We start from the raw sequence: 27,391 nt of genomic DNA, 5'->3' as shown, positions 1-27,391 counted from the left end.
TCACAAACAGTCAACTTGTCCCAAGGTGGAACAGCAGTTACCACGGTCATTTTATTGCACAGTAAATTTTCATTCTCCATCACTGTAAGGCACAGCCCTCAAACAATTACATATGCAGAATATTCTTCGATACTTGATATTGGCAGTGACGCAGTGTTTTTAACCAGGAGAGTTCTGGTCTATTGAAAAACTGGTAGGAACGTTTAGAATACATTTGAGGTAGGAATTCAGTCTCGTAAACATGATGGAGCAAATTCTGGATTACATCTGACCCAACCCATTACTTAAAAAAAAAGTGACCCAGGTCCAAAAATATACCACAACCAGGTAAAACATTTTCCAGTTCCTAGACATGTGCACTATTCTCAATTGCCCCATCTCCCAGCATGACCTCCACTCCCAACACAACCCTTCTACTGGGACCCAGTATCTAGACTTCAAACAGCAGCAGCAGCAGGGTAGGTCAACTACCACTACACTGAGAAAGGCCAGCATCGTCTCACCTTTTCTTAAGAATAGCTGCAGCAAAGCCCAGGAGAGGCCACCAAGATGTAACCTCCTCGCTGACTATCTGTGAGTTACACATGAAGCTGCTAAGTCAAGTCATTGAGTGAATGTGAGAGTGAGTGTGAGAGTGAATGAGTGTGAGGGTGAGTGAGTGAGTGTGAGAGTGACTGAGTGTGAGTGAGTGAGTGTGAGAGTGTGACAGTCACTGATAACCTACAAATACTGGTGAGTGCTTTTGCTTCCTAATGTTTTACGCTGATAACAGTTCAGTTCAAATCAGGGTTTCCTCATCCCGGCTACAGTGTGTGCAGAGTTGGCACGGTCGGTCATACTGATGTCCCCTCGGATGGCGAATGTGCAGGAGGCTGGGCTCCTTTGGTCTTCTCCCCGCCCTCAGTCTTCAGCCACTCCATCTTCTGCTTGTGTTGTCGAATAGCGTCTGCTACCCTGGCATCAATCATAGCTTCATTCAGGACACCATCCGCAGACGCATATGCTGCAGCCTGGAAAACAAGAGGGAAAGGGGCACCCTTTAGCAAGAGAGGATCAAGGCATGCACGGATCAACAACTTAATTTTGATCACAATCCATTCAGTTTCACGCTGCCACGATGCACCGTTCAAAAAAAAAATTACTTTCAGCACTCCTGCCACCGAAATAACAGTAGCAGAAAAGCCCAGGAGCTCAGTCACTGGATACCGAGCCACGCCGTTCAGTCTCCGCTGTCGTTTGCTTAAAAAAATTCCAGTGACATCTATATCAAATGCAAGGATTATCATTATTATTATTTGTTATTAACTCATGCTGAAAATCTGACGTTATTATTTACATTTTCATGGTAAAGTTAAGGCTTTGGCTCGTGTGCACATGTGCCCTGTGGAAATCAATGCAAAAGTGGCAGAAAGTTGAATTCAGCAACACATCCATTTTGGCAAGGCATTCTGAGCACCCACAGCTCCCAAACTGCAGCTATTTACATTCCCTCCTCTCCACCCCAAAAGACATACCACTGTTTCGAGCGCCACAGTTGAACCCGAACCGGTCCTCGCTAGATAACCACGTACACTTTCCACCAATGAACACGAAGCAGATCCAGTGCTCTGGAGAGGGAATTATGTCTCACTTTCCTGCTACCGAGCAAGAGCACCGGGTTCAGCTCAACTATTTAATGCAATATGAACCCGTGATATTTTGGGACTGCATTCAATCACACAACGCATTTACCCACTGAGGCATACGTTCAAGCTCAGTTTAAACACCGCTGTTTGGACAGTACATGCGCTGCCGGCTGACGCACAAAGTTTCTAATTGGTTGCAAAGCTGAATAAGTCAATATTAGCTCAACGGACGTCCAATTTAAACCAAATGTCATCACATCACAGCAGCGGCTAGTCAAAACGCCACAGGATTTGTTCATATAATTATCTGATGCAGGCAGTGCATCAATAAGCAGCTAAAACACATTTTAAAAAATTGAACTGAGCCACTTCGGTTAGTAAATTAAATTATTGAGAAGCTTTTTATAGTCACACTTCCAGTTGACGATAGTGCTGCTCAGCTCATCCTAGTAGAGGTCTGCACCACACCCAAAATTACCCACTGCATTCCAGTTCCCCCTCTCCTTGTACTAGATATTCATGGAAAGGTTTCAACTATTCCCAAGGTGTTCCCAACCTGACTTAGATATCTAATGTTTTAAATATGTTGGATTCAATCTCCTCCTCCAATCCTCAAAGGTCTTAAACAGTCACGGACTGTGGAGGAATAATCAAAATACGTCTGATCAAAATACATGAACAATCCTCATTCAGATTATACAAAATATATTTACAAACTGTTGATTTATTTTTTATTGCGACACCTTAGCCCAGGAACAGATAATAATAATAATACTTCCATTTGTTATAGCACCTCCGAGACGTCTCAAAGCGAGTCACAAAATATACTGTAAAGTGAATTGACTATATTTTGTGGGCGAAGAGATAAGTGCAGCTAAATAATGGGACCCCATATAATTTGCAGAATTTACTGCAATCATCATTTACTACAACCATTTACTTCCAGAGGTGACCTGGGGTAGGTCATTTGCTGCTCAATGAGATGGGGGAGAAAGAAGAGAGATAACACTGCTCGTGCATTCATTGTGGTTCTTCAACAAGGCATTACGTTCAGAGATTACCAAAGTCAACAACAACAACAACAACAACAAGATTCCATTTATAGAGCGCCTTTCACGTCAGGAGGACGTCCCAAGGCGCTGCACAGTTGGGTCATGACCCGAGCAGGGGGAAATGGTCAGGGTGAGGGAGGGAAGGGAGAAGCGAGGAGGGGGGAAATGGTCAGGGTGAGGGGAGGGAAGGGAGGGAGCGAGGAGGGGGGAAATGGTCAGGGTGAGGGGAGGGAAGGGAGGGAGCGAGGAGGGGGAAGAGATTCGAGAGGGGAGCTGAAGGCTCGGTCAAAGAGAAAGGTTTTGAGACCGGCCTTGAAGGAGGAAAGGGAGGAAGCAAGGCGAAGGCACTGGGGGATGGAGTTCCAGAGCCTGGGGGCTGAGAGGCTGAAGGCCCGACCACCGATAGTAGGGCGGTTGGGGCGGGGGACGTGGAGCAGACCGGAGCCAGAGGAACGGACTAGTCTATCCAAGACTAGTCTATCCAAGAGCAGAAATAACAGCCAAGGGACAAGGCTAAATATTCAGGGTTTTGAATATACAGACCATCTGCCAACCCTAAAAATGGACTGTATACACCAGAGCCTGTGTTGTGCTCCCTCAATCTGTCAGAGAGGAGTATTCAAGAGCAAAAAGAAATAGTAGTAAAAATTGCAATATTACACTCTATGGTGACAGAAACACAGATAAATTAAATGGAATAAAAGCAACCCAAGCGACTAGTACCGACTGGCTCAGAGCTTGCTCAGCCCTCTGCTGCTTTGCCACATTTCCCTTTTCTGTCGAGGTTAATGATGAAAACAAGGGGACGATGTGACTGACATTAAAAAACATTCACTACGTCAACAATTCGCTGATGGGGCTCAGACCATCTGCTTAGAAAAGAAGCCAATCTGTGTCGTTGTCCATGGCACAAAGAAATATAAATATAACTATTACATTCTGCCATGGCAGAAATACAGATAAATGAACTGAATATTTGCTTTAATGAATGAAAGAAAGAAATATTGTGTAGACTGCACAAAACCACTGCAACCTATTCCTCACTTGTATTCTCAGACCTGAAATAAAACTCAGACCTCTATCAGTCTCACAGCTTGAAGCTTCTTGGGGCACAGACTTTTCTTCAATAAATTGATTATTGTGAATGTTTTGCAAAATTCTGATGTGGCCAATTTACCTATAAGCACTTAAAAATTCCAACCATTTCAATGATTTGCAGACATTCTATGACCAGATACTGTGTGGGGCCCATGAACAAATTCAGCAAAGGCAACAATATGAAAGCAAAGATCTACTCAAGACAACTTGCAGTGAAAACACAACCAAACACTTGCTTGGGCAAAGGAAACCAACACTGCAAGCATCGGTAGGGACAGAATTAACTGAGGCCAAGAGGGGGGGGGGGGAAAGCATCCTAAAGAAGCATTCTTGTGATAGCCACAATGGAAAGAATTTGCATCAAAGTTCAAACTGTACGAAGCTGGTGAAATAACCACTTATTCTAAACGCTGTGAACCTAGGAAAGCAGCAAGAAATATGGGCTTAAGAAATATGAAAACTAAAATTGGAAGAAAGCAGTCCATAGGGCACTCAGATGTTTAATGAACTGTAGCAAACGGCTTTATTCATAAACAGATCAGTGGAACTGGGAGTCAGACTTCAATTACCATATTAGCACCAAGTCGATATGGGGGCCGAGTTCACTGTGATCAGAAGAATATAAAAGACCAACTGCAACTAACTTTAAAGGAACCTATAAATGTTTAAACAGCAATTTGCGCTTACTGATCCATTTCCTGGATTCGTAATTCAAAGCTGTGAGCTCTCCTAACTCATTGCAATTCTTAATCCCCCCCCCCCCACCCCATGATACTTTTCATGATTAAATCACAGAATCATAAAAGCTTTATAGGCCATTGTGTCTCTGCTCCTTCTAGCCCCCAATTTGAGCTAATCTCATTCCCATACTTCTAGGTTTCCAACAGCTTTTTAACTGCTCTGGCGAACTCAGGTTTCCGCAGGTATTGTGGTAAGCCATTCCACATTCTAAAAAAAAGTCCATGTAAAACAATATTTCTCTAAACTCTCCTTTTATATAATATGGTGGTGATCCAGAATTCATTCCTTCCCTTTATTATCAGTGAAAATAATCTGTTCACTAAAAAACATTAATAATTCTGAAAACCTCAATTAGATCTCGCCCTCGCAAAAGTAATCTTATTGAACTTTCCGAGTTTCTCTACATAACGAGAATCATCCTGATATCATCCTAGTGACTCTTTCCTATACTCCCTCCACCGCTTGATTTTTTTCTGTAAATGACCTATCCAAATCTGGACCTAATACCCCAACTGCAAACTAAGCAATGCATTGTATAAATTTAGTATCACATCTTTGCTCTTGTATTAAATATCCCTATATATAAAACAGATTCCCATTTAATTAAAAATGATCTTGCCTACAGGCATTCCCATTGATAAAGATGCATATATAAATGCACCCGTAAATCTCCGTTCTTCCACTCCATTAAGAATAAACACCGTTATGATATTTTCCAAAATAAATCTTTCAAAGTCCATTAGGTTTTGGCACAGCATCAGTTTCTAGTTGGTAAGCAATGATGAGAGAATAAAATAAGAAATGCCTTACCTGCCAGGCTACTCCTAATTTAGAAATCTCTCTGCCCGACATGCCTTCTGTCAGCTTGGCAAGCTCGGAACATTTCTTGCTGTAGTCAAACTGAGCCAGTTTCAGTCGCCTGTGAATTAGATTTGAAACGGTCATTTGATCTCAGGAAAGAGAATGTAGTGTGTGCATGTGCGAGTCACACATCAACCAAATTATTTATTGCACAATTTTTACATTTTTGTCACTAAGTTCGTTACACCTACACTCAAAAAAAGCAAATACAATACATTACAGTAAAATGGGATTTGTACATAAAATTGGTTGGCCTCAGGTGACGACTACATTTCTAAATAAATTGGTATTCATGCTGAACTCAACCCTTCTTCATACATATAACATTAGTCCCAACTGCCAAGATATACTGTATGTGAATAATAGATATTTGCACAATAGGCAGAAATATTATTGCTGGTTCAGCGTGTTCTGATATTTTGTCAAAAAGCCCAAATTAATCCTGAAATTCAAAGGTGGGAAATGCAGTTTGCAAGATGTTGTTCTGCCAATTGCAGCTCTCTCCTGGTGTTCAACATTTACATTTAATTTTTTAAAAATCTTATAGGCTTACTACCTGACAAGTCAGGGTTATTGTGACCCAATCAGTCTAAGAATTGTTGCTTAGATCAGATATCTGGACACCAAGTCCATCTTGTTTCACCTTGACCTTATGTCAGTTTTAAACAGAATAATAATTACGACGACTAATAAGCTAAGAAATCTGACAGGCTACAGTTAAAACAGTCATTAAATTGAAATAATCAATGAATAAAGATTTAAAACAGAAAAACAACGAACAAGGAAAGTGGTGAGGATAATCTATAGACATTACAAAACAGACGTGGGATGGTGGAAAGCCATACACATTGGATTTAGCTACTATACTGCAACTAATCTGTATGCCAGTTAACTGAACAACAGCACCTCCTGTATCCTTCATGCACACTCCTGGTGTAAATGAGAGCGTCTTAGTCTTGTCATCTACCTTCCACCATACGTACAACCGGACTGTGTTCCCCCACTCCCCTTGAGTTAGTGACAGAGCCCTGCAGCCATCTACACCAGTGCCAGCTGTGGCCCTCTGAGTGATGGCAATTGTGCCCCCAATGCTGCACACACTAATAGTACTTACTGTTTGCCCTCTGTGGCTGGCTTCAGGACATATTTATCAAAATATAACCTGACAAGTCGCTCCCTTTCGTCAAGTTTTGGCAGATCAAAGTTAACTATTTCATCAATTCGATCATTGATAGCCCAGTCAAACTGCTCCGGCTGATTACTGGCCAAAACCAGCATGAACCTGGAGATTAAAACAAACAAGGATCAATGCGTGAAATGTTAATTAACGGGAAGGAGTTAGTTAGTGAGTTTAGTAACCAGCAGAGAACCGCATGCTGGGCTTAGCAGATGTACTGACAAGAGAAAAAGTCTTAGCCCCAAAACAAAGTCTTTATATATACATATATATTAATAATATATATACACACACACAAACACACACCTCCGGTGGGTGGGGGTGGGAAGACAGGGGGAGTAGGAAAAAGGATTAGAAGGACAGCCAACATAGCACCAAATATTTGCAGCACTACGTGCTTTTCTTTTATATGGAAGATGAAAAAGATTAGGTAAAATAGAAATGACAGCTTTGGGTGGAGTACACGAGGCTCTGAACTGCATTGAATCCCACAAAGAGGAAAAGCAGGCCAGCAAATTTGTGATTTAAGTGACAGGGTTGTGACAAGATTTTTGTTTTTAAATATCCTTTTCACAGTTAAGTCATTGGCTTCTGCTCTGCAATAAAAGGATTTTTTTTAAAAACAGCTTCACTTACGTCCACACAAATGCAATGCATTGTGGAATCTAAGATTAGCAACATCGGTGCTGTCTAGCATCCAATTCCTTAAGATGAGATCATTCTGTCCACCGGTGAAATAATATTCAATGTATTATTTACACATGAACACAAACATTCCACAAAATCAATAACTGTTAATACAGTCACTGTTCGAGCGAAATTGAATCAGAACACTGAATTCCTGTTATGGCGACTTTCAATTTAATTATAAACAGATGCAGACGCCAGTCATTTTTCTCAAGAACATTCAAGGCAATTTGTTACATCTTTATGTTAAGCCTGCTGTTTTCAAAGTAGCTGCACTTACAGCTGATTGGTGAAAGCAAATGTAGAATGCACGAGAATCATAAGGAATTACGGCCCCTTATTCAGATATTATTATTATAATTGCTATCATCCGTTCTTGTCCACTTACTGCAATGCAAGACATACTGGAATGCTACTCCTCTGCAGAGCTCCCATCTGCTCTGAATGGACTACGTTTTGATCACAGTCAGGTAGAAAACTCGGCTCAAAATAAAATCAGCACGAGGCTTGATCTGATTGGAATCAAGATGCCAGTCAAAGTCACACTGGAATGATGAGTAACACGAGCTTTGAAAACCTCCAGCCAGAAGAGGCAAACAAAATCTTTAAGCAATTTAATACAGAAGAGCAAGCGACTGGCCAGGATCAGAATACTATTAAAAATATAGCAGGTAAATAATTAATTTCACTGACAGTTGATTGTGACCTTCCAAGCAATCAGTTTTACTAAATCATTCATTAACATTACTCAATCAACAGGCAATGGCTGGAAGGCTGCGAGGAGTGAAACCAGGAAGCATTTTTTCACACAAAGGGTAGTGGAAACCTTGAACTCTCTCCCCCAAAAGGCTGTGGATACATTTTTGTCAGGTAAGGGTATCAAGTGATACGGGGAAAAGGAGTTGAGATACAGATCAGCCATAATCTAATAGAATGGCAGAACAGGCTCTAGGGGCTGAATGGCCTATAAAGGCAGCAACTATGACACTAATTAGCAGAAGTGAAGCACAAGTACAGGCTCCAGATAGTATTCCTAGTTTTTGTTCCTGTTGTGTTCAATTCCCTTGATGAATGAGCAGGTGGCTATATCCCTAAACAGCATAGCTCAACAGTCACCCATAATTGAGGATGTTTTGCCAAGGCTAAAAAATATTAGTAGTGGCAGTCATAAATAACCCTTCCATTCTGATACAGTTCCCTTCACCTCAGAAGGGATGGCTCAAAGCACTTCACGCTATTTACTGTAGAATGCAGTAACTGTTTTGCAGATAAACTGTTTTGCAGATAAACGTACTGAAAACGATTACCAAGCAATAATCTAATGGGACTGGTTCAGCTTGCATTTGAAACCCAGACTTTGAAAGTTCTGGCTGCACACTAAATAAACTACATCTCCTTAAATTAGAAATTTGTATTAATTTGTTATGTTTTTGGAATGCAATAGCTAATATTTAGGGTTTGTCTTCACCATGTCTTGGTAAACTTGGATTATATCCCCTAGACCTTAATGGGCGACAAAAGGAGGGAAAAAATTATTCCATTCCCAGCATTGAGATCCCTCACTTGCTAAAGCACTCAAATTTAAATACTAAAGCACGTAACCTCCTATGCTGCCTACTTACTACACATTTCCAGCAGGTAGAACATACTACCACAATTAATGTCTTGAATCAGTGAGTAATCACATCTTCACTATCAATTTTAAGCAATTTGAATGCCAGACACCTTTGATGTTTTGCACTAATGTCTAATGTGTTGCTTTGGGTTTGCTGCTACACGGGTCAGTGGGAAGCATACCCCAAAGAGTTAACTGTACACCTACTTGTTGCTCTGTTCCCCAGTTCGATAAAGGAATGCATTCAGTGTGGCTCTGAGATCTTCACTAATCTTCTCCTAGAAACAGAAATGCAATTTTACCAAGGTTAGCATTTCTGAAAACATGATTCCAACTTGTGTAACCGAGGCAACCCGTTATATTTAGAATACTTTTCTATTGAAGAGTACTGCCTGTATCTCAAAGCAACTAGAAATTAAACACGGAAGCACAGTTATAAGGAACGGGATTAATTAGATTGTTCTTCAAGCGAACACGTATGGAGAGGATAGGCAGATATTATGTACAATTACAGAAGTCTATAAGTGTTCTGACATTATCATCAAAATATCACTTGACATTTTTAAAACATTTATTTAATGAAGTGAATGGTTTGTTTGTACTCAAACTATTTTCTACAGATCTTAAAAGATGTGTGCGTTTGCTGGGAGAAGGAAAAAGAAAGGGGTTGGGGGTGAGGAAAAGGAACCAAAAACTTACTGTTGATCTTTTTCGAAGGAATGCATCTGCTTCATCCACAAAGAGTAAAAGCCTGCGCAAACCAGATTTTAATCAGTGTCCCTTTACCAACTTCAGACAAACATATCCAAGTATACAAAGACCGTATTGTTGTACTGCAGACAATCCCATTATTCAGCATTGCTAATCTGTCTATAATCCTGACCAAAGGATAAAACCTTCATTAATTTCCATTAAAAAAACATTTTAAGATATGTTGTGACTTGGTAGTTCTTTCCTCGCTGTGCCTGAATTGATTGGAGTTCGGCCCAGATTGGGGAAACAAAAGCAAGTGTTCTCACTGAAAGGAGCGTGCAGCCTTTCTTGGGAACAAATGCACAACACAAGTCTACCCTAATTTAGGTTCACTCAGATAGGAGGCCCAGAAGGAAACCTCCTATGCTATGGAAACTTCCAGCTAGCAAGGTGATTAGAGACATCTCCTGCACATTGTTAATATTTTACATGCGTGAAGCGACATTAGCGGGACGGTCTGTTTATGGGGCACGTATGCATTGTACCGGACGTAATGTCAAAAGGCACCTTATGACCCGGAAGTAATAAAAATAACAATAATAAAAGTAATAAAATAATAAACAAAGCACCAGCACCATTATCATTCTAATATAAACTCACCCTCTTTTGCTGGTGGAAGCCCAATCAAAGACCTTGTGCATGGCTGTGACTCCTTCTCGGGCCATGGGAGCCACATCACCACCTGTCATAATAGCGTAATCCATTCCAGAATGTACGGCTAGTTTCTATCAGGAACAAAGACAGGAATCAACTCCGTACTGAGGGAGGATACCAGTGTAACTACGAGTTTACAAGGCAAAGCCACAGCTCAACAGGAACTAACACCTGGACAACCACTAGATGGGTTAAAAGTTTTCTTTTTAAAAAAAGAAAGTTTCATATTTTTGTGACGTTATCGATAATCACTTTCAAAAACACTATGTCTCCCCCCCCCGCCTCCCCGCCCCAATTATATTACTTCTGATTTTGTGAACAAGATTCAAAACCAGAAGCCAGAAAGATACTTTCTGAATTCAGACTTTCAAATACTAAATAATCACACGAAAACTGAACAAAGTACAGATCTATCCTTTACAGCTCCTTAAACCAATAACCCATAATTTACGATCACAGGATCTTGCAGTATATTAATGCTTACTCAGCTCCAGCCTCATATTAAAAAAAAGCAGGCTTTCAGAACTAACTCTATAGGTACATTATAAAGGGATAAATATAAACCTAATAGACATTATAATTTAAGACTTTTTTTCTTGATGCAGGTTAATGGCGTGAGATTTAACAAGATTCTAGTTATTAAGGAGTCAGGGTTATTTACCATGGAGAGAATTTCTATGAATCTGTGAAAGTGTTACAAGAAACTGTTGTTTCAAAACGTGACTGGCTTTGGAAGCAAGGTACCAGCAGACGCTACTGCTCAGCATGCTCGAATTCAAGCTGAGAAGCCTTTCTGACAAACAGCACCATCCAGTATAACAAGGAGGTGCAAAACAGCATTATTGGCAACTAGACCCAATCCTTCTCAAGCAACTCAAACACAGAGGTAACTAAAAATTCTAGTTTGATTGAAGACCTGGATGGAGAACTTTTGTGATACTCTGAGTCAATTGAGCTTGGGGAGGATGAAGTACGCAGAGCCTTTCATGGGCGAGAATTTGGGCTGCAAAGCTTTTGGATCAATCGAAGCCTCTGGAGAGTGTGGCTAAAAGCTGACAAACAGAGAACTGGAAAATCTATTCTTGAGGTGACAAATGGGACTGTTTTCAAGATGACACACGAATAAGGGATTCAGAAGCAGTGTGGCTTAGGTAAGGACATGACAGTGCAATGTTTCATAGGTAAAAGAAGGTAGGACGTGGTGATGGACCAGATATTTGGTTTGAAACTCAGCTCAGTATTAAGCAAAATACCAAGGCTCGGCACCACTTGGTTCAGCCTGAGCAAGCAAGAGCCAGAGCCGTTGATGGAACAGAGTATGAAGAATTTAAGCGCTTGCAAGAACAAAAACAAGATGAGGAATTGAAAGTAGTGGCAAAATATAGCTGGGAATCACCAGATTACATATGGAAGTAATCCCACTGCTTGATGCTGTTGTTGTGGGCAGCTTGTACGAGAGATATCAGAGGACCAGCCTTAAAATAAGCTAAAGATAACCAAGCAGGCAAGGGACTAGCCAGTGGAGCTATATGATTCAAATGAGCATTTTTAATACCACACATTTGCCATATAATTTGAGATTTAATAGAGCAGCGTGCATGCAGACTGAAACGTGTTAATACAAAGCAATCAAATGCTATCATTTGCTCAACACCAATTAAAAACACGTTATGCAGCCTTTTTTATTAGCCAACCAGGATCCTCACGCAGATTTTGTTCATATCTCTCTGTGGGTAGGATTTGGTTTGTTCCACATAAACCCCCAAACTAACCATATACTATCGTCTGCATCAGATTTCAGTTTAATAAACTTATTCTTCTGATCTTCTAAGTTAGAATCAATATTACCGGTTATCTCTTGAAATCCCTAAAGCAGCACCTACACTCAGCTTCCCTGCCCCAAAGTCGCTGGTGCAGCTGAAATGAAATGCAATATGATGGAAAACATTCCCTAAGTAGTTTAAGACAGACATATTATACGAATAAATGATTTCAGACAGATGGCCTCGCTCTAGGTTGGCATCTTGGGCTAAAAACAGGAAAGGATGCCTTGTGCACAGTTGGGTCTGTGCAAGGCTCTCAATATAAAACCTACCTTAGCAAACAGAGTTTTCCCTGTTCCAGGTGGTCCATACATGAGGATGTTTCTGTATAACCCCTTGTTCTTCTTGGTGTTTCTGGTTGCTATGGCAATATCTCGAACACGCTCCTCTAGTTTGGGCTGCAGTTCGAAATAAGAGCAAATGCAAGACACATCATGAAGCACATCTCCATTACTGGGTACATGGGGAACAGATGAAGCATATTCTCTCAATTGTAAAATATCAAATCAATAGCAAAGATGCAGAAACCTACACTGAGTACAACTCCCTCCAAAGCATCCTGTGGTTTGCTCATGAACCGTTTTCCAACCTGGAAGAGATGAGATGAATAAGCTTAAACATCAGAATACAATGCAACACTCAGCTTCACAATACCTATTCCATCACCCCTTTTGTAACTGATTTAAAAACAAATCTGTCAACTACAGGTTGTGGTAAACACCTAATTTACACCTCATCAAATATAAAATACGTTCTCAGGAACAAAAAAGATGTTAAAAGTGAGTTTTGGTGTGCAAGGAAAACTATAAAAAGGAGTATATAATTCAGCCTCTGCAGGAGCATTACTGTATTAGACTTGCTGTTTAAACCTTCATATTTCAAAAGAAATTATCAAACTTCTTTTGCTCTTTCCCCATTGATGGGATCCTCTAGTGGTTTCAGTCAAGAGCCTTCTTTCATATCAGTTGTAGTTTTTGAATATTATGTCATAGAATAGACAATGCAAAACATTTTAACGTAAACCAAACACAAGGCGTCCCCGTATTTTTGAGGCAAACTCTCTTACCTTGATCGGGTGCTTGAGTGCTTCCACTATTGTGAGGCGGGATGTGTCTCGCACCAACGAAGGTTTGCCCAGTCGCGCCTCAATATAGCGACCAGCAACTCCCGTGGCATTCTTGGCAGAATAAACGCCTACAGCCAGCAACGTAAGGCCAGCTACCTGAACAAAGAACACAAGGAAGGAAATGACTGTGATTTCCAGTCCTTAAAGATGCAAAAAATAGAACCTGATTGGAATGAAATTGCAGCCTGTAATTCCAGAGGACCTCATGAATGGCTCTTCTAAACATTCTGAACAATGCCCCTGGGAACTCAACTGCCTCTGAAAGTCAATCCTCCTGCAATTAATTCACTTACAATATTACAGCAGAGAGAAACTAAACTTACAACTAGGTCTACTGACTGGCAATAATTGAAATTTAGAATACTTTCACAGTTCCCCCCACCCCCACTTTCTGGACACTCACAGAGTCCACCTCCAGCACTTAAGCGTCGATGATACAAACTATTCTCCAATGTCTTCCCTGTTGAGGTTTCTTATAAAATGGACAATTTCCAGCAACCCTCAAGGCACTAATGCCAGCCATATTATTGCATCAGAAAGGTCACACTTTAAATTCATGCTCAATTCTTCAAGGTTTTCGGAAATAATTCTACGGCTTATTCTCTTTAATATACCCGGGGCATAATGACATTTAGCTAATAATACAGTACAAACTGCAGCTTAGAAGTCAAAAGTGTTACAAATCATATTAATCTGTCAAGCCTGAGCAAGACTGTGAAAACAAAATCCACCCTTTTTGACTCCTGCCCCCAGCTCGGGTGCAAGCAACTGTCCAGTGCCTTGGGTCGTCTTCCTGAAGCGAAAGGCGGTTATGTAAATGCAATTTGTCATTCTTCAGATCTTTGGTCAGTCATACCTCTGAGACCTACCTCTAATGCTTTACCAATCTATCTACCCGGCAGGTACGCCTGCTCCAGGTCCCCCGCCCTGTCTGCTCCAGAAACGCAATAGGGTATTCAGCCTTTCTGCCCCCACCCTCTGGAACTCCACTCCAGAGCCCCATCGCCTCACCCCCTCCCTCTTCACTGTTCAGCAGCTTGGGACCTAGCCGGAAATTACAGTTCGCTGAACCGATCGCCCCCATCAGTCAGGCTAGCTGGGGTTTCAGTGTAGTTTCATTTCGCTATTAGCATCACCTGGAAACTATACTTGTAACACCACAAGGGTAATCCTAGCATTTGATATAGCGTCTTACCACATCGTTGAGACGTCTCAAAACGCTTTGCGGAATATACTGTAAAGTGTAGTGACTTACCGTGGGCAAATGTGGCGGCTAATCTGCACACAGCAATTCCCCACAAACAGTAGTGAAGGGAATGACCCATTTTATTTGGGGCACTGCTGGTTAGTTCACCGGGAGAAACGTTTTGAACGGTGTTATGGGATCTTCTGTCCACCCGAGCAGGCAGATTGGGAATCGATTTAACGTCTCATCTGAAGGACGGCACCGATGACATTGCAGCACAGCCCCAACGCTACAATACTGTCAGCAAAGACCATATGGGTTCCAAGTCCTAGTGTGTGGCTTGAATCCACAACCTTCTGACTCCAAGGCAAGAGTGCTACCAATTGAGCCAGACTGACCCATGATCCGCCAGCCAACTTGTGAATTTTGCTGAATTGCTGGTTATTGGTCTCTACACAAAAGAAATAGGCACTCTGACAAACATGAACAGGAAATCCTTTAGAGGAATCCTTTCTGCATAGTTTAATGCAGATTATTTTCACTTACTGTGGCAGTCACTTTATCCCAGTCAGAAACAAAGGCACGAAATCCTTCCCCAAACACGGCACCTGCTGTCCTGAGAGAGAAAACATCTGAAATTATTCCTGAATCACAAAAGCACAAAGGCGCCACCAGTGACTAAGCAATCGGTGTCTGGAGGAACTATTCAGTAGTTTAAAGGACTGGAATTAAACAGAAAGACCACTTAGACCTTTGATGACATGAGCATTAAAGCAATCCCCTGTAGCAGCCACAAGACAAAATAATTCAAACAAAGGATCAGCTTAAAGATGCCAATTGCACCCACTCAAGAGTAACTTTACTCTTACAGTAGAGATATGGTAAAGCTGAGAGAAGGAATTTGAAGCTGGACTATATCGTAGCTGAATCAGAATTGAGCAAGTCAGAACTGCACAATTCATTCAGGCACATTTGACCTAATATCTTGCCAGGACGTGGCTTGTGACAGAAGTAAAAAAGGGTGTGGCTTTGTAATAATTCCTTTATTTCCCTTTAATTCCTTAATAGTGTCAAAATGTTCATCCTTGATACAGTTGAGAATCTGAGCTGCAGAGTTGTATCAGTAGTGTGTGCGGGTGTGGTCCAGTCAGTTGAAGCCTCCAGTCTTTTATTTAAAGTGAATGTTCATGCCCTCCCTGTACTAGGAACCACCAGCATCATCTAACAGCAAGTCACAGCACCGCTATATTAAGCAATATGCAACTCACAGCACTATGAGAAATCCAAGATGCATCTAAGTACAAAAAAAAGCTTAATATTCTCATTACAAACAAAACTTGGGTGTCCTGAAATCAATATAAAAATTGCTGAAATGTTTAGATTTCAGGTAACCCTCCCATTAGATCTAGACCTCCCATTAATTACTCTTAAATGAATAGCTTAATGGAGAATAATTTATTCCTGTTGTAATAAGCAGGAATCGTTGACGGAGGCAGAATTCTGCATTGATTTAACAGCAGCTTAAGCTATTTTCAGAGGACACCACAGGATTTTTAAAAATAAGTTGATGCTGCAATATTACAGAAGTCCTTGATGTATTCATTCCCCTGAGAACCAATGACTCAATTCCAGCTGACGAATCCTTTTGTTCTTTAGGCAAGTGAAAACCGAGATGTTTAATTACTATCATTACTACCCATTTGAAGAGATTGCTATTAATTTGCTAATGTCATTGCACTCCAGTGGTTTGCCATTGATTTGCCTCATACACTCGGAGAAAGCAGATAAAACACGACAGCAGTGCCGACAGGAAAATAGCCAATCAATAATTATTCAAGGTTGAAAAAATTCCCACTTACTTAATCGAATCCAAAACAGTTTGCCGATGCTCTGCAGCCTTCAGCCGGATCTGCTCTCGAATCAGGTCGGCGTTCTCTCTTTCAACCTTGGCACGGGCTTTGGCTTCAGCCTCAATCCGCAGCATCTCGTTCTTGTGTCGCAATTCCATCTCGTGCTCAATGGTGGCTGAGATTAAAAATTGAACCATAAACCATAAGGGGCTCTTGCTCATGGTGTCAGCAATTCCCACTAATTATTCAATAAGCATCGGTGAGCAGAGGTGAATTGTGGATCCCAACTAAGATTAAACATTAACTCTATGACTTTAAGTTTGTGATTTGGAAGTTTTTAAAAAGTTTTCTTCTAAATTGATCGAAAGCAATTCTTCTGAGTTTGAAATCAGAGCATGTTACCTTTCCGCATTGATTCTTGTTTCAGAACAGACTCTTCCTGTTTCCTCAAGCTGTCCTCGTTCAACAGTTGCTAAAACAAACAAGTTTATTATGCAATGTTTCTGCCCCAGCAAGAAAGAGAAGTTTACAGGAAATAACCTCTCCATATTTAAATAACATGCTGCAGAACAACATTGTGGAACTAACTGAGTTGGTTGTTAATTATGTACAAGAATGGATACCAGGGACCTAATCAGAGTATCTTAAGGGAATCTGTACAATGTTACAGTCAATGTCTTCATTCTTAAGAATATCTGGTAACCCAATGTAAAACCATGAATTATCCAAAACTCTGAAATCTAAGCAAACACGATTATTTGTTCCAAATTTTCAGAAACTTCCAATATGAGAATGCCAAAACAGCTTTCCCAATGGAACTATTCAGGACTGATCAGCACTTTACTGTGTTGCTTGCTGCAATGCCAGATCACTGGAATTTGAATGACAAATTTTGCAGCACCATCCAGTGGTAGAGAGCAAATACTGCTGCATTCACAGCTTTGATTTTTTGCAGTCCCAAGGGCATGTCTTTCCGAGAAGTGAAAGACAAAAAGTTTTAACGACCACATGTCAGTCACTCCACGCAAACCTGCAATTTCGCTCACATTCAAATTTCATACCTGCTGTCGAAGTTGGTCCTCATACCGCTGTCTTGCCAACTTATCCTGGTACTGAGCTCGCTGCGAAAGGAAAAGAAAGCATGGCTTCATCATTCAACTGAGCCAGAGAGACGTGCCATGTTTTGAGACCTCATTACAAGCGTAGAAATCATTACCCTCTAATTTAAAATATCCGTTGCATAGATAATTGAGGCGGTAACTAGTGTCCTACTCCACAACTAATTTTTCCCTTAACCCAGCAGAAAACATTCCCATCCCAACAATTAGAGCTTACTGCCTGATGCTGCCGAGTTTCTTCCCCCAGAGTTTTGCGCTTCTCTTCACCCTGCAATTTGATCTGTTCGCCTCGCAGTTGCTCCACAGCAGCTTCATATTCCTGTGAAGAATGTCCACAAAAAAATCCATCTTTAAGAATGTTTGATGTAACAAAGAATCCACACAGACTAACAGAACACTTTCACACATCTTTTGGAAACAACATGAGAATATGCAAATAATTAAAGAGATATTCAAGCTCAATATACCGCTTTCCAACACCAAATGACTTCCTAATATAGGTGACAGGAGCTGAGGATCAAACAAAACGAGAGCCCAAATAGACAGAGCCTTAACAGGTTCACAGCTAATCACATAATCTAACATAAATGGCTGCACTTTCATTTGTTGCATTCATTTAGCATTTTACCACATCAAAATCAAATCACTTAACATGTAAATGCGTTTCTAATAATAGTTCACCTATTCCCTAAAGTTTAGCCAGAATGCATCTTACAGTGCAAAAACAAAAGCAATCCAACATTGTTTTGGACATTACAATAACTTCAGATGGTGTTTACAGATGATCATCTGAGTGATCCAAATTGACCTGGATTGATCTGTCCTCCCACCCACCAAAGATCACTATTTAATGGTCCCAACAATATGCCAAAACCGCAAATTGTAGCCTGTACAAGAAAGTCTTCTTCAAGACCTCAAAAATTAAGACAATGTGCAATTACCTTCAGTTTGGTTTGATGCTCCAGCTGGACAGTTTGTTCCTGCATGCGAGCAAGGTCCAAAGCATCCTTGGAATGATCTAAAATATAATGAGAAAATAATGATTTACCACAACACCAGACTAAATATTGCACCCGGTCCAACTCCCATTCATGTGCTGAGCACATACAAATTTAAATTCAAATCATGGCAAGAGTGACCAATACAAAAGGGTGTACTGTGCAAGATAATGCCATTATGAGAAGCCCCAGCATAGCCTGGTCACACTGTGAATGTATACTGAAATATGGTACACCTCCAGTGCACAGTATGCAGGCACATAAGGCATTCCACCAAAGCTTACAAAAGTAGTTGATGGCTTCCTGTGCATGCACAAGAAGTGGCAGCAGACAACCCAAAAACACCGAACATTTTTATAGAGTGCCCCGTTATAATCCAGGTTCTAATTTTCTGGACCCAAACTATCAGATTACAATGGGACTGCCCTAAGGTTAGAAAAGGTCACTTTGTGTTATCAAATGTAGGGGGCCATTCAGCACATTGGCACTTGCTCAATTAATAATTAACAAACTGCTCAGCCTATCAAACTACGCTCCACAAAACCCCCAGTCCATTTAAACCACATTTTGGTCACTAATTTGAAAAAGTGAATCGAATTGGCATGACTGTAAACCAGGAGAGGCCAAGAGATAGATGGACATATAAACTTTAACTCAAATACATGAGCTGCACTGCTGGATTTCCATTTCTGTTCTTGATGTTCTTGCTTTTGTTCACCCTGCCCTCCACCCTCCCCAGTCCCAATCCCCAGCTCGGGTCCGAAACACTGACTGTCCTGCACCTTGGGACGTCCTCCCGATGTGAAGGGCTCTATACAAATGTAATATGTTGTTGTTGTTACTGTTGTTCTTGAGAACAGCACAGCTCATGAGCTCATCTCTAACCAGCTCAGTGGGTCTTGTGAAGGCCAGGAGGGCACAAGTTAGAGGGAACGGGCAGGGGGTGGGGAAGGGAAGCGAGGAAAAGGGACCAGCATTGATGGAGGAGGCGGCAACAGAGGAGGGAGTCGGGGAGCAACAAAGGCAGCAGGGAACAGGGGCAAAGACAGAAGTAGCTAAGGGGGGCAAGTGGCATAGATAGGAGTAGCTAAGGGGGGCAAGGGTCATAGACAGGAGTAGTTAAGGGGGGCAAGGGGCACAGACAGGAGTAGTTAAGGGGGCAAGCGGCATTGACAGGAGTAGTTAGGGGGGCAAGGGTCATAGATAGGAGTAGTTAAGGGGGGCAAAGGGGCATGGACAGTAGTTAAGGGGGGCAAGGGGCATAGACAGGAGTAGTTAAGGGGGGCAAAGGGGCATGGACAGTAGTTAAGGGGGGCAAGGGGCATAGACAGGAGTAGCTAAGGGCATAGACAGGAGTAGTTAAGGGGGGCAAGGGGCATAGACAGGAGTTGTTAAAGAGGGTAAGGGGCAATGGGGAGAGCAGGATCGGGGAGGGTGGGGGCGAAGAACAGGGAGCAGAGAGCAACATGTGGGGGTGGAGAGGACAAAGAGGGCAAATCTCAGGCAAGGACAGGGTGACCGCGCTGACTGATGCAATCGCTCCCAGAGAGCCCCCCCCCACCCACCCCGCCTTAACTACTCCCAATTCGGTGCTCGATCCCTTCTACCCCTCTAACCCCCTCCCTCGGCCAGACCCAGGCCCAGGCCAGGACTCTTACGGGACAAGTCGAGGTCTCGGGCCGCCTTGGCCGCGCGCTCCAGGCCGGTCGGGTCGAAGTTACTCCATTTGTCCTTGGGCTTGTGGTCCCCGTCTCCTCCCGCTCCCCCGGGCGGCGGCGGCGGCGGAAGAGGCGGCGTGAGGTCCCCGAGGCCGGTGGGGGCCGACGGCCCTTTATTTAGTCCGAAAAGCCAGGACATGACGGTTGGGGCCTTGGGGGCTCCAGAAGCTTCTGACAGCGGCACCACCACCACCACCAGCAGCAGCAGCACCACCTGCCACCGCGCGGACTCCCGCCCTCCCGCGTGACCTCGAAACCCGCCCCTCTGATTGGCTCGCGCCGCCTCCGAAGCCCGCTCCGGATTGGTCCAATTCGGGCCAGCGCAGTACGCCGCCCCGCGATTGGCTGCCCGAGCCGCACGCTTGGTGCTCGGGCTCTTTCCGAGGTCCTATTGGTCGAAGCGTCCAACACCCGCCCCCCCCGCTCCTCACTGTCTCCTCTCCTCTCCATCGATTGGCTCTTGGCCGAGGCGAGGGGGCGGGACTGGGGTGGGGGAGGGGGGCGGGACTGGGGTGGGGGAGGGGGGCGGTGACCGACCGCGCGCGGACCCTGCGCTCGGCGGCTCAACTGCGCATGCTCGGGGACGTCGGCGGGGCTGGTCTGCGTGAGGAGACGGCGTCGCTCCATCGCGCAGCAAAAAAATGGCTTCCGACGCGGACCGGCTCTTCGTGCTGCGGGGAGTGAGAAGCCCCCTGAGGTGAGCGCCGGCCCCTCCACTTTGTATGGTTGCAAGCGGGAGCTCGCGCAGCTCGAGGAATCGGGGCGGCGCGGGGGGGTGGTGGTGGTGGTGGGTGGGGGGGCGGGGGTTTGGGGTGCTGTCGGAGAGCCCCGGCGGCGGTTGCCAGGGCGGTTGCCAGGGCGGCGGCGGTTGCCAGGGCGGTTGCCAGGGACGCCGCCGCACGGCTCGTTGCCACGCGCCGCGCTTCCCTCCTGCGCTGCTTCACGTTGGGTGGCTCTTTGCAATGGCAGCACCAGCACAGCAGCACAGCACCAGCAGTAGCTGCACAGCAACAGCACAGCACCAGCAGCTGCACAGCAGCAGCAGCACAGCACCAGCAGCAGCACCAGCACAACAGCAGCACAGCAGCTGCACAGCAGCAGCACAGCACCAGCAGCAGCACAGCAGCAAGCAATCATTTAGTAATAATAGTACTAAACAACAGTAATAATGCTTGCATTTGATGCGGCGTCTCGTCGCGTCTTCGAGACGCCTCGCGGCGCCTCGCCGGGACACGTACCGCGACCGTATATTTTTTGCGGGCGAAACAGCGCCCCTCCCCCCCCCCCCCCCGTAAGCGCTTGCTGTCATTAGGGAAGGTTATGGGGTCTGGGGGCAACGGGGGCAGCAAATAAAATACACAGACCCGACAGGTCGCGAAACGCAGGGCACGCACACTCGCTGCACTTTACGGTGCGTCCCTGTGAAGCCTTTTGGGAACGCAGGAACAGGAGCAGGCCATTCAGCCCCTTGAGCCTGTTCCGTCATTAATAATATTAATAATCCTGGCATTTGATATAGCGCTTTTCACGTCTTCTCGACGTCCCAAAGCGCTTCACAGAATAGACTGTAAAGTGAATTGACTGTATATTTGTGGGCGAACGCGGCAGCCGATTGCGCACAGCAATGTCCCACAAACAGTAGTGGATTGAAGATGACCGATTTATTATTGTTTTTGTTTTTCGGAGGGATTATTATTAGGCTCTGTGTGGAGTAAGGAAACTTGCCCAAGGTTTCGCCCTCTGCCTGGAATTGAACTCAGGTCTATGTAAGGATTATTGCTTATTAGGGATAACATTTATACCTTCATCCTGGTTTACATTGCCCTCTGAATCCAAATTTATCCCCCTTTTTTTTCAATTACCGTAACAATGACCCATTTTGTTGTGTGAAGGTGGAGGATAATAAATTTGCCTTTATTTTCCAGAGAGAGGCCAAACGATTATCAGACAAACTCGCAAAAGACATCCAGCAACCGACAGCGAGTTCCCATGAACACATCAGATGACTGGATTGCATCAGTGGCTTCCAGGGATGATGCATCACTCGCTGAAAGACAGGCACTTGGTATAGTTTCAAACTCCACTCATACCAATCCCGCACATCCCCAGCCACAGTATGAATTAGATCAGCAATCTGTATATAGCATTTACCGAAAGGGCCATTCCTCCTGTTGCATTGTTCCCTTTGGTGGTCAGGCACTGCACTAAGGGACTGTCAAAACTTACAAATTTTAGAAAAATGTTTGTGGGACATTGCTGTGCACAAATTGCCTATTGCATCCGCCTACAAAGTACACAGTCACTAGGCTTTACCTTTGAAATGCTTTGACATAGCCTCCCGACGTGAAAATCAAATGCCAGGATTACTATCAATTTTTAAGAATAAGATAATCTTAAATTTAGACCTAAACTCCATCCCGGGCATCCCACTAAATTCTGCTAGCTGAAAGATGAGGCACTAACGTCTATTATGCGATATTAGTACTTTAAAAGTGTAGAAACATTTTCATTTGATGGAAGCGACATTTACTCTCCACGTGTTCTCTTTACCTCACAGAAATGGCTTTGTGTCACGGCACAAAGGACAACGACATCAGTGAGCTGCAGCAGAGTTTACGTGAACTTAAGGTTCAAGTTAACAACATGGCTGCCAGTCTCAACTCTGGATTTGTTTCCAAGTACCACCAGAAGAGAGATTCGCAATGTGTCTTCGGGTCCCATAACCCAAACAGCGACTGGTCTATTTTGCCTAATGAGGCAGCCCCCAAGGTGGGTGCACTTGGTCACTCAACCTCCACAAAGCGGCCCGAGTGGTTAGAGAAGCCGTTGGACAACTATCGGGTACTCTCGGGTTTGGCAACTTGCGTTCAGCCTGCCTCACCAGCTGGTCAAGCAAACGGCCCTGCTACAAGCGAGCTGACCACCAAACACCGCCCGACCACCACGAATTCACCCCTAGACATTGTGCACAGAAAACGCTTTCCTGTTCAGATCGGTGCGCCACATGTCATTGGAGTCAAGGCCCTGCTTCCTCCGAAATTTCCTGTCAGGTACCAAACCCCTGAGAGAGCCAGGTCGCAGCTCTTCAGAAGCCGATCTTCATCGCCCAGTCGCTCTGGGGATATTCAGTCGCGTTCTCTGTCTCCGGCCCCGAAGAGAGCTCGCTGGCAGCGATCCCGTTCACAGTCTCCAAAGCCCATCTGGAGGCCGAGTTCTGCTAAGGTGAACGCGTGTGGTCGGCCCGTGCCTCCAGTTAACGCTCGGACGTCAAGGGGCAAGAAGGTAACTGTCAGCAGGCACTGCAGACCACGTTTCTCCAGACCCGTCCAACACTCGCATCCCGCATCCAGGAGGAGCTGCGACCCACTATGGACTCCATGCGGTTTAACAACAGCTGCTGTCTCGCCTCCACCCACTCAGGAAATCAGTGAAACGTAATTATACTTTCTCGGTGCACCCTTTAATGCTTCAAACCAATTAGAATGTCAGCTTATGTCAACATGCGCTGGTTATCATTGTCAAACACGGACCCTCGTGGCTATCGAGGGCTACCCAACACCGTTAAGAGCTTTGAATCACGTGCCTATAGTTCCACGTGTCAGTGATGAACAGAGTCTAAAACGTGATATTCACAAACCACAAGGACTGCATTCATTGCAACTCGTGATTTTAAGATTCGGAAAGAAAAAAACTTTCAGGTTTCGAATCCAAAAGGTTGGCACAGCCCACAGCCCTTTTAGTTATAACACCCGTTTTCTTGACCTCAAATTGGTAAATGGTTGAGTGAAACCTTCTGGATCTGGATTTACCCAGCCACTTGAGTCTTTGGGGGACATTTGGAATTAATCTGAGGGATTTTCACAATTAAGCAGCAAACAAGTTTAGCAAATCTGTTTTGTTTGATTAAAAACGGATGCGCTTCCGGGGATTGTGAGTAACAGTATAACAACTAGGAACCAGGTGCTGGGCTTTCAGCCATTTGATGTGCATATGAACATGATTAGTGAGGAAAGTGCAGTGTCACATAGCCTGAAGACTATTGTGTTAAAACTTAATATTGTGCAGAAGATTTGGAAATGCAACTTAATTTGGAAACCGATCCCTTTGAAGATTTACAGTCTTCAAAAGTCTTTTGAAGTCCTGTAACTCAGTGGTTAGAGCACTCACCACACGAGCGAGAGGACCTGGGTTTAATTCCCGGGCAGGGCAAAACACTGGGCAAGTTTTCTTACGCCACACGCCTCTGTTTATCTCGCAGTAAGTAGAACCCGGTTATTAGTCGATTGGTGGATTGCTTTTTTGGGGTTGGCTGCCGGGTTTTGCCCACAAAATACACAGTCACTCCACTTTATAGTATATCCGGTGAAGAGCTTAGAGACGTCTTGAAGACATGATAGGGCGCTGTATCAAATGTAAGGATTATTATTATTATTACAGAAATTACACATTCCCAAATAAGACTGAATTTAAATAAAACTCCAAACTCTGCACAATCTTAAATTGTCAAGACAGTGAGAGGCGCTGAAGGCTAAGGCTAGCTAGACTTTTCCGCTCCCTCTCTGCTGCAGGTTCTTCCAGTGGCTGGCAGAGGGTGACCTAAGACATTCTTTGGAGGAGACGTCTCTTCACCAAGAGGAGTTGTCTCACCTCAGGCTGCAGCGCCTTCGTATGGACGGCGAGACGTTCCTGGAGCTGAAAAGGCAACGAGAACAGGAGAGAATCCGGGGCCCAAAGGCAAAATGGTAAGAATGCGCTACACTTGTCCCTTTTTTTTTGTAGTTTTGCCCAGAAAATATACAGTCAATTCTCTTTACAATGTATCCCGTGAAGAGCTTTGAGACGACTCGAAGACCTGGTAAAGGCGCTGTGTCAAACACATGATTATAGTCCACAGGTCAAATTTTGCTTCTTTTCAGGTACGAGATGAAAGGATCACAGTTTCATTATGAAGCGCGGAAGAACAACATCGTGCTCCAAACCAGAGCGGATCAGCAAAGTCTTCAACCACAGAAAGGATGTAACAACAATAACAACTAGTGTCTAGGGAATTCACTCAAAGTGCGGCTCAGTGATTCACGATCACAAGCTGTTCTTCAGGTTTCAGGGTCAAACCACAGAAAAGTTTTGGCGTAAAACATTTTCGAAAAGGTTTTCGAAATCTGCACAACTCTAGAAATTCACTTTTGTCACTCTGTTGCTGTTGTAACTATATATTCCCTCCCACTAACCCCCGACTAGATTGTTCGGAAAAGAACACAAAATGGACATTAAGAGTTCATTTTCACCCTGTACGGTTTAGCTTCTTTGCTGAATCCAATTCTGATTTCAGGTCGTGCGGCATTAAGTCAAGCTGCAACTAGGATGATTCAAGAGTTAAAGGCTTCAGGAAACATTCACATTGTTTGCGGAGAATAAAGTGAGTGTTGGTCACGTCTGACTGGAGTGTATGTTTCCTCTGAGAACCAAAGGGAAACTCTATCACTCTTCCTTAAATCATTCAAACTCTGTGCACGGATATAACTAAGTCATCCAGGGAACCTTTAAGGGTTTTGTGCCATTTGTAGTCACTTTTATCAGATGACCTTCCAATTCTTGCTCTCTGCTCATTGCTGGCAGCATCAGTTTTCTCTCTGCCTCTATTTTACTCCATAAAAAAAGTGTCATTTATTAAACCCTTGTGATTGACAATTTGTTAAATGAAAACGCTCGCTGCAGCATTTGTTATGTGCGTAGACCATTTTTTTCGCTTCCATGCAGAATTTTAACAAGAAAGTTGCTTTTACCTTATCATACACCTAGAGATTTCTGCACTAGTTTGACATAGGTTTACTGCCCTTTGGAACCCAACACATAAAGAGAAACTGTGGCTTTGCTGGTATCGTGCAGAGGCGTGATAAAATCATTCAAACTCTGTACACAAATAGGAGTGTATAGGTCATCCTAGAAAGGGATGATACATCATCCAGCGAGTCTTTAAGAGCTTTGGCCATTTGTAGCCACTTTTATCAGATGACCCTCACTTAAGATTCACAATGTAAGATCATCGTTATATACCAGTTTTAACGTCCTATGATAATACCTTGGCAGGAAGACAAATTATGAGAGTGCATTTAATAATAATAAAAAATAATAATCCCTCGCATTTGATATAGCGCCTCATCGAGTCTTCGAGACGACAACAACAACAACAACAAATTACAATTGTACAGCGCCTTTCACGTCCCAAAGTGCTTCACAGAATATGCTGCCAAGTGAATTGATGGTGTATTTTGTGGGTGAAATTTAAGAGTGAACTCGCGAGATGAACTTGCTCTTTCTCCCTGCGCTGCCTGCCGCAAATTGACTTATTCTTTAGTCTTAAGTATGGCCTTCCCGAGGGTTAGGGAGGGGAAAACAAGCCATGCTTTGTGCTCCTGGCCCTTCTGCGATGCCCTCTACGGGTTGCGTGCATGTATAGCACGTGTGAATGGGAAGCAAGTCCTTACCGGGAAGCCAGCTGGGAACGGGATGCTGGAGCTCTCTATATCTCTCACTCTCTCTCCCTCGTCCCGTTGCGGTGAATGAGTGGCAGGGCAGGGCACCTCATGGCCAATACCAGTCGGGCTGCAGCTCTTGTTTTCGAGACACGTTAGTTTCTAAAGTTTCACAAAATCTGCAGCTGCTCCTGTCAGGCTGTTACTCACCGAGACAGGGGGCAGTTGGGTCAGTATTGGGATCGCGTCATGTTTTCTCCACATTCCAAAGCCGCAGCTCCTTAAAAGGAAGTGTTCCTCCTGCATGTGCGCCCATGTTGTCTGAAAACACTTTACGTAAACATCCCGTTAGTAAACGATAAGAGATATTTGGGTTAGAAAATAAGATACACACACACACACGGACACGGACACACACAGGAATTATTGATGAATTCAACATGCAAGGGCAAAAGAGCGAGCAGAGAAAGAAACATTAAGAACCAGCTCTGATTCCGATCACAAAGTTTCACGTGCGGTTCTCTTGGTGCAAGGCGAGCCAGTTTGATGGAGGCTAGGGATGTCTCACAGCAAGTGAAGGAAGGAGGATGAGGGAGAGGGTGGGGGGGTAAAAGACACCAGTCAATTCTTCCAAGGCCACTCATGTGCCAAGTACTAATCATTGCAACCCTACCGTCCTGGTCACTCCCCCACCTTATCTGCCCCGCCTTATCTTTTAGCCATTCTGCCCCTGCTCTCTGGGATCCCAGAGACCCTCTCCTTGGCTCGCTCCCTCCCAATTTTCTAATCCTACCCTCCCTCAACGCTTAACTTCTTTGGCCGTGCTTTCAGTCTTC

General features: G+C 43.8%; 2 protein-coding genes across 2 annotated transcripts; one reads left to right on the top strand and one right to left on the bottom strand.

Moving 5' to 3' along the window:
• Positions 1-754: 754 nt before the first annotated feature.
• On the bottom strand, positions 755-20,318 carry atad3 (ATPase family AAA domain containing 3). Its single transcript, XM_007906916.1, has 16 exons — positions 20,023-20,318; positions 18,308-18,384; positions 17,584-17,685; positions 17,310-17,369; positions 16,651-16,720; positions 16,258-16,423; positions 14,945-15,014; positions 13,153-13,308; positions 12,619-12,675; positions 12,359-12,484; positions 10,210-10,334; positions 9,556-9,607; positions 9,064-9,134; positions 6,492-6,659; positions 5,327-5,435; positions 755-1,010 (listed from the first exon to the last, which is right to left on the bottom strand). The coding sequence occupies exons 1-16, from the start codon at positions 20,219-20,221 to the stop codon at positions 834-836; spliced, it is 1,785 nt and encodes a 594-aa protein (XP_007905107.1). The 5' UTR covers positions 20,222-20,318; the 3' UTR covers positions 755-833.
• Positions 20,319-20,666: 348 nt separating this feature from the next.
• On the top strand, positions 20,667-26,193 carry LOC103187427. Its single transcript, XM_007906918.2, has 5 exons — positions 20,667-20,779; positions 22,008-22,147; positions 22,640-23,516; positions 24,651-24,824; positions 24,999-26,193. The coding sequence occupies exons 1-5, from the start codon at positions 20,724-20,726 to the stop codon at positions 25,117-25,119; spliced, it is 1,368 nt and encodes a 455-aa protein (XP_007905109.2). The 5' UTR covers positions 20,667-20,723; the 3' UTR covers positions 25,120-26,193.
• Positions 26,194-27,391: the final 1,198 nt, after the last annotated feature.

This window comes from Callorhinchus milii, unplaced genomic scaffold (assembly GCF_018977255.1).
Source record: "Callorhinchus milii isolate IMCB2004 unplaced genomic scaffold, IMCB_Cmil_1.0 Scaffold24, whole genome shotgun sequence".
NCBI classification, from domain to species: Eukaryota; Metazoa; Chordata; class Chondrichthyes; order Chimaeriformes; family Callorhinchidae; genus Callorhinchus; species Callorhinchus milii.
This window is presented reverse-complemented; position numbering and strand designations above follow the sequence as displayed.